This window comes from Puccinia triticina, chromosome 15A (genome assembly GCF_026914185.1).
Source record: "Puccinia triticina chromosome 15A, complete sequence".
Taxonomy (NCBI): Eukaryota; Fungi; Basidiomycota; class Pucciniomycetes; order Pucciniales; family Pucciniaceae; genus Puccinia; species Puccinia triticina.
This window is the reverse complement of record NC_070572.1, coordinates 2,913,797-2,921,717: the sequence shown is the minus strand read 5'-3', so window position 1 is coordinate 2,921,717 and position 7,921 is coordinate 2,913,797. Positions and strand designations below refer to the sequence as shown.

The following is a 7,921-nucleotide window of genomic DNA, read 5'->3' as shown; positions in this document are numbered from 1 at the left end:
CGCCGCAGTCGCGCAAGCCTGGGATTTAGTCCCTCAGATAGTCCCCCGCGGTGGAGATGCTCTTAGCCTCTGAGTTCTGAGCCCAAATCACTTCAGGGATATTGGGGTTTGTGTATTGTAAGCAGCAGAGTTGAAGTATCACAGGCCTCTGGTTGTGTGATATGTGAGCCAGAGCAACTATGTGAGGAGCTATGCTGTCCTGGATATGGGACTAGTATAGGGCCCAGATGAGTTTTTCCCAATTGAGGACCTCCTTTAGGGCCTTGGTGGAGGGACTAAATTGGCTTTGGGTAGCTAAATTTGGTTTAGTCCCCCGATTTAGTGCCTGCAGTGGGATGCTCTTAGTGGCTGATGGGGATGCTCTGAGGACATCAATTAGGGGGGTTCACAATAGGATAAAAATAAAACTTTAGAGCCAATTTTAAGGCCTTTATCAACAAAATTTTAAAAATCTGGCAAGATGTACAGGACTGGGTGTGTCATGAGAATCAGAGCAACTTCTTCATTTTAAAAAAAATTGTTCATAAAGGCCTTAAAATTAGCTCTAAAGTTTTATCTTTATCCTATTGTGAACCCCCCTATTAGCTTGAGGCAGATTTAATTACCCTTTGATATCAAATCCAATGAAGATTGGTAGAACAGCAAAGAGTCACCTCCTAGAACAGAGTCTGCTTTCTTTGGTATTCACACGGCCCGCAACTTGGATGTCCGCAAGCTGCCCAGACCGTTGGAGATGCTCCATAAGATGAATATGCAAAATGCAGGACAATTTGTATATGTATGGGAAGCTGAGAAATTAAACACACTGCAACTTGGCTAATATCACTCAAGATTGTCCACGTTGGACTTCTCATCAACCTCGCTTGAATTCCCATCGATATCATGGCCTCCACTTCCGATCAGAGCTATTCTGGAAGAGCAAACATTAAAAACAGTCCATCGCAGGAGACCCAGGATTACCATTGGACTCAAGCTGCCTTCCACTGTCAACGAACTCCAATGATCCTCAAACTAGGCCAGACCGAACTCGACGCCCTACTAACAACTTACCAGATCAAGGATAATATCACCAACCATCTCAATAACCATTCACTGAGCCTGAACCCCTACGGCCCACCCCCAACCTCCAACCAATCATCACCGCTAAACTCGCTCATCAGGACCTCACTCAACAATCTTGCCGAATATGATGCGTTGGCCCTACCCTTGACTAATCCCACATGGAGAGCTCGTTGGGACAGTCTCTGTGTCGACCAGTCCCCTATCGCCCCACAACCTTCCCAGGCCTCTCAAACACCAGATAATTCTCAGGATGCGGAATTCTGGCGTCGCGCCGGCTACTTTCTTTCCCCCGAACTCAATTTTCATAATACGATCGAAGTCACCAGATGTATCTGCTTTGCATCGGAATGGCTCGAGTTGGACTCTCCTGTCGAAGGCATCCGATTTGATTGTGAACTTGTTTGTCTCTCTATCTACCAGGATTCAATACATACATACCAACACACGCATACAAAAAAAAACGACCTGCATTCTCTGTCTACTTCTCTCATTCTCAGTTGATCAATTATTAATGATTAATGATAACATGACAAGCGGAGCCTGAACAAAATTGGAGAGTGGCTTGTTGACTCGAATCTGTTTCTTGGAAATTTGGGATTTCATCACAGGCTATGAAGCAAGAAGTCAGCTATGCTACGTATCTCAGCGCCTCCCACCTGATCCTCCCCAGGATTAGACATCGGCGGTATATTTCAGATTATGGAAGAGCAATTTGTTCAATTTTAGCTGGACTTCCCAGCTCAGTTGTTGTAAGTAATGGCTGAGCGCATCCACACACCCACAAGGCTCTTGATTCTTCTCTTTAAATCTAACTGTTGGTATGATACTAATCAGGTTGAATAGCTCTCAATAGTCGTACCCATTTTAGATACGGACGAGAAGACGTTCACGGCTTGGGAAGATTGGCACAGTCTGCGAACGCTGTGTGGATATCATCCTCGCTTGAATATCAGTTCAGTCATTCGTTGTCGTGATATCTTGAAGTATTCAATCCTCAATTCACGATGGTCTGCTCTCACCCAATCACATAATAGCTCTGGAAATTCCCCATGTCGGGATAGGGGTGGATACCACTGCTTTGATAAACAGGTGGACATCCGAGCCGATAGGATTCCTATTAATCCCTGCCACCAGCTTTATATCCAATGCCAAGTCAGTTTTTCCTCCTTTCCAACTATTTGTGACATTTTTCTCTTCGACATCCCTAACGGCGTTTGGTTCAGGCATTATCCTGTCTTAAGCAAATCTTGTCAGACGTTTGTCAAAGCGATGCTCAAAGTTGAGTGGGTCCAGCCAGTGATCAACTCATCCCTAACACCGATCTCCAACGGTTGACATATTTACCTTGGCCCGGCTTCTGTAGTACAAGCCCACCGTGATTTTATCACAGACGTCAGAGGGGAAACATTCCTCAGGTGGTTCATTGGCATACGCACAATAGTAAGCCGAAGTTCCCTGCAAATCCCTTACTTCCAACCCTTGATCACTCCTGCCCTCTAACACCTAGTACTCTCAATCTCGCCAGCTTACGATTTTTAGAGAAAAGAGCCGCCGCCATAGTTTGTGACCCGATCGAAAATTTTGCGGCTGGCTATCTAGATTATCTACAAGCCCCCTTACAAGTAGATGGTGTTTCTCATGTCTCATAAGTCAGCCGTTTATCAATACTAATCGGCTTGTCAATTCTTCATTTTTTCGTGTGAACCAATCAGCCTCTGGCTGATAATTTAGACTCTGTGGTTTATGAGGGATTTGAAAAAGATCCAGTCAAGTATTCCAAATACGAAGAAGCGATCTTTCGGGCCCTATGTGACCGACGCGCCGACGCGCCGCAGTGAGTACAATCCTTAGCTCCAGACTACCAACATAGTAGTATTCGACTCATGTAACTTTTTCTTTGTATTTCTTGCAGGGTGCTTGCCGTTTGTGGTGCCGGTAGAGGGCCGTTAGTCGAGGCAGCTTTGCGTGCAGCACGACGAGCAGATCGAGCGATAACTTTGACCGCTATAGAAAAAAATCCCAACTCCTACCTTACGTAAGCTCCTTAGCTGTGAGAGGGAAGAAATGTTAGTTTGTTCTGATCGATACTTGTTAATCATTTTCTTATATTATTATTCAAGGCTTCAAGAAAGACTGAGGACAGAGTGGGATCCGGAGGTGGTCAAACTGTGGTATGGTGATATGCGTGACTATCAACCGACTGAAGCGATCGATATCATCATCTCTGAGCTTTTGGGCTCATTCGGTGACAATGAGCTCAGTCCAGAGTGTCTGGATGGAGTGATTCGCTGGCTAGCATGTCAGGCAATTTTCTCAAATCACCCCAAAAGAATGCCATTTTTGATTATGGACCTATTTTTCAGCCGATGGAATATCTATCCCGTCTGGGTATTGTTCATTTCTCGCACCTCTTGCGTCCAGTAAGATTTACTCCAGAGTTCTTGAGCTTGGCAAGTTTGAAACTCCATACGTGGTCATGATTCATGCGGCAGAGATCATCAGTGCGCAGGGAGGCCCGGATGGGGAAATGGGCAAGGTACAAGAAACCTGGTCATTCGCCCATCCTCGCACAGACCTGATATTTTCTCATGATACGGGTGCGTTGAACTGTTATGTCTTATACGCCTCCTTTAACTGGAACTGATCAAATTGATTTGGGGCGTGATGCTACACAGGCGTACCGATCACTAACTTCCATAACGCACGCTCGAGTCATTTGACGTTTCATATCCCCCAACCTAGCGTTTGTCACGGACTGGCTGCCTACTTTCGTGCAACTCTTTATGACGACGTGACGATTGAGACTCATCCGGAATCTAGAATGTCTCGGGAAATGCTATCATGGTTTCCGATGTTCTTTCCTCTCAAGGTATGGATACCCATTTAATTATAATACTCTCGATTCGAATGTCTAAAGCCTCGCAAACTTGGATACCATATTTAGGAACCGATTTACTGCCCAAAGAATAGTGAATTGGACGTTCATATCTGGAGGTTGACAGATCAAGTAGGAAGGAAAGTATGGTATGAGTGGTCAGTTGAAGGATTTACGATCCCACCAGCGCGGCCGGAGAAGTTGCCAGCTCGACGGAAGCTAGTGAAGATTAAATCGAGTGGCTCGCCGGCGCCACCGTCGTCGGCGTCGAAGAAGATGAAGGTACCCGAGAATACGGATCCGTCGCTGCTGGCGAGCGAGATCGGTGAGCATAGTCATACCGAATTTGGCGGTGACGATGAGTCGGTGGCGATGATGGATGAGGAGAGAGACAACTTGGACGACGACTTTGATCATTGTCTCGATCTCCACTTCGACTCGCGTGTCAAGATCGCCACTAGCACCTTACACAACGTCTTGGGAAAGGAATCTTCCGTCAGATGGTAATCCCGCCCCGCCCCCGTCGTTCTCTTTCTCAACTCGTGAACATAAAGAGGTAAATATCATCCTAGTTTCGGTTATTGTTCTCGGTTCTGTTGTCCTTGTTTAACATAAAGACTCTATTTCTTATGCATATGTATGAAGTACTTGCGGCAACTCAAGTCAATAATGTTGATGTAATCATCCATTTACATAGAATCCAATAGTCAAATCCTGTTTTATCGCAATTGGCATAGCAACACCAATACATGTTCTTTTGCCCAATAAAACCCCACTTAAGCAACATGATGAGATTAATCCATGTCTTTGTGAGACTGTACTGTCATGCTTCTTCGACTGGGGTATTTTTGGTTTTCTCTGTTTGGGATGTGTTAACAGGTGTTAACAGTCCCAGTAATTACTCCGTTGCGCCTAAAAACATTTCGTATTGTTCTTTTTGGAGCGCATACAGCTGAGTCACACATAGTTCAGCCAGGTTCAGCCTTCTGCAGCTGCTGATGTTTCGAAAAACGACCGAGGCTGTCCGAGGGTTTAAATGCTGTGGTGCACTAGCCGGGGACTGATCGATGCACTCCGGGGGACCGCTCGGGGGACCCAAGTCAGGCGTCACCTGGCGTCACTTCGGCCTCGCTCGGCCCCCCTTTGGACTTCCCAAACCTCAACCTCAACAAACACCATCAGCTCATTCAACTAACTCCACTCACGAAGGAAACCAGTTCCAATGAATAACTGTCAGTCTTTCTTCTGGTAACCATCAGCTTGCCTCTCTGTCTGACTCAGACCCAGCACCGAGCGGGGGTCTTCTATCTCTCTTCTGTTTACTGATGCACACAACACATCCTCATTGGTTATAAACACACGTTCTCAGCCGAAATCGACTCCTGGGTCTCCCACTTGGCCGACTGCAAACAGCTTACAGAAGCTGATGTCAAACGGCTATGCGAGAAGGTAGGTTGTCATACCTTCTCCCACTCCCCCTCCAGATCACGAGCTCAACCTTATTTTTTTTCCTTCCTTTCTTGCTCCTATGTTTGTTATCCCCGCGTTCCAGGCGCGAGAGATCCTAATGGTAAGGAGGATAGACTTTCTTTTCTTCTTCGCTGTTGATTACGATTCATCTGTGGCGATCCTGTCTAACTCCGGATGCTTGTTGAATCTACCAGGAAGAGTCAAACGTTCAGCCTGTACGATGCCCCGTTACAGTCTGTGGTGATATACACGGCCAATTCGTCAGTTTACCCGCTTTGAGCCCTCGATACCATTGCTTCGGCAATCATCTGGCTCCAATCTCTTTGATTCGCGCTGACGTTGAATCTTTATCTCGGGCGCAAAAACAAAACGTGGATGGTCATCGTGGATTTTCAACGGACTACCTGATAAACGTAATGGGTTTTAATAACCACAGCACGATCTCTCAGAACTGTTTAGGATCGGAGGTAACGCACCAGACACGAACTATTTGTTTATGGGAGACTACGTCGATCGAGGGTACTACTCGGTAGAAACGGTGACTCTGCTGGTCGCATTAAAAGTCAGATATCGTGATCGAGTGACGATCTTACGTGGAAACCATGAATCCAGGCAGATCACTCAAGTGTACGGGTTTTACGACGAGTGTCTTAGGAAGTATGGCAACGCAAACGTCTGGAAATCTTTCACAGAGTTGTTTGATTATTTGCCTCTGACAGCTCTGATCGATGAACAAGTAAGCCGTTTGTCGAAGGATCACATTCCCGCCATTCTCCCTGACTGGTGGAGATCGTTCAAAGCGGGACGAGCAATCTGACAGTAATTTTCTTACCATTTGCCCCTCCCACCCTCCTCCCCCCACGATGTAGATCTTTTGTCTGCATGGAGGGCTGTCACCTTCGATCGATACTCTGGATCACATCCGATCGATCGATCGTATCCAAGAAGTTCCTCATGAGGGCCCTATGTGCGATCTACTGTGGTCGGATCCCGACGATAGATGTGGCTGGGGAATATCACCCCGAGGTGCCGGTTACACCTTTGGACAAGACATCTCCGACGCATTCAACCATAACAACGGGCTCACCCTAGTCGGTCAGTCATGCAATGTTTCTCTCTCGCAGTATCATGCTCGCGTGTTGTCTGATCTCGCTCCCCACGATGCGCTCTTGTTATATTAGCTCGTGCTCATCAATTGGTAATGGAGGGTTACAACTGGTCCCATGAACGAAACGTCGTGACGATTTTCTCGGCTCCTAATTACTGTTATCGATGTGGTAATCAAGCTGCCATCATGGAAATCGATGAGAATAATAAGTTCACATTGTCCGCCATTTTTCTTTTTTTTCTCGGTTGCTGTTTTTTTTTTTGTCTTCAATTGTCTTCAAAAACATGTTGATGTCATCAATATCACCCTTTGTTTTCTAGCCTGCAATTCGATCCTGCACCTCGAGCCGGCGAACCTTTGGTTTCTAGACGAGTTCCAGACGTCAGTGCTTTTCCTTCGTTAGATGTGCTACGACTTAAAAACTGACTCAGTCTATCGGTTTTCCTTTCTCTGAATTCATAATGAATTCTCATCACTCGCTTACTTGATTGAAACAACCATTCGAACGTCTTTTGTTCTAACATTTCCCTTTCTCGATTGTTATTCTTTTTCTGTATGACAGTACTTTTTGTAAACAATCGATAATCAAGAATCATCTTCATCCCACCCCCCTCACCCGAAAGTGAAGAAAATAAGCTCATTAGAACGAGAGAGAGATGATTGATTATTCCTTTTTTATACATATGTTCAAATCAGGCTGATATACAGATCACCTTTTTATTATTATTATAGAGTCTTCTATTTCCTCCTCTTCTTTTTTTCCGCCCCCAATAAATGAAAAATATGCATATTCACGTTTATACATAAAATAAGTTTTCTTTCCAAGATCTTCAACAATGAATCATGAATAGCAAGATAACAACGGCAAGAAACGGAAAAGGACAGTTGGTCTTTTTTTTCTCAATCAAATCTCTTTCAGCACAATCATCTTTACTGTTTCACTGTCTTGTCTTGTTTTGTTTCATTGTAATTGCAACACAGTTTTGACTTTTATCTTGGGCTACAAATTACAACCTGGACCTTTTTTGATCATTACTGAAACGATCTCCTGGCAAGATCTGCGGGCCTCCAGCAAGCGATCTAGAGTGCAAAAGTGATATTTTGCTGTGGAAATCTAGTTTTTTTTGGGTCTAAATTGACATCTGCCAGTGTCCCAGATCCAACTTAACTAATTCCCTAACCAGAGGGGGACTTAGTTAAGTTCGGCCCCAGATGTGACGGCAAGTCACTCATTGCTAGAGAAGCCTTTGACAATCCCTGGGATTTAGGTGCATAACAACTGTTGAGCCACAATACTTGTTGGCCGGATATTCCTAAGCTCAAACTCCCTAGCTCCTACTAAATAAGTAGGTCCTAAGCAGCAGGAGCAGGAAACATGATCGTGACTATTTGATTCCTGCTCAGGG

General features: G+C 45.2%; 2 protein-coding genes across 2 annotated transcripts; both read left to right on the top strand.

The window, feature by feature from the left end:
* Positions 1–882: 882 nt before the first annotated feature.
* Positions 883–4,444, top strand: PtA15_15A283 (uncharacterized protein; the record flags this gene model as incomplete). Its single annotated transcript, XM_053163473.1, has 13 exons — positions 883–1,461; positions 1,671–1,811; positions 1,906–2,014; positions 2,097–2,214; positions 2,286–2,340; positions 2,426–2,502; positions 2,588–2,684; positions 2,775–2,896; positions 2,975–3,097; positions 3,183–3,361; positions 3,426–3,659; positions 3,738–3,931; positions 4,007–4,444. The coding sequence occupies 13 exons, from the start codon at positions 883–885 to the stop codon at positions 4,442–4,444; spliced, it is 2,466 nt and encodes an 821-aa protein (XP_053027445.1).
* A 715-nt stretch (positions 4,445–5,159) lies between these two features.
* PtA15_15A282 (uncharacterized protein) lies at positions 5,160–6,941 on the top strand (the record flags this gene model as incomplete). The annotated part of the gene is made up of 8 exons (XM_053163472.1): positions 5,160–5,169; positions 5,307–5,386; positions 5,490–5,507; positions 5,602–5,667; positions 5,844–6,143; positions 6,277–6,502; positions 6,589–6,733; positions 6,836–6,941. The coding sequence occupies 8 exons, from the start codon at positions 5,160–5,162 to the stop codon at positions 6,939–6,941; spliced, it is 951 nt and encodes a 316-aa protein (XP_053027444.1).
* Positions 6,942–7,921: the final 980 nt, after the last annotated feature.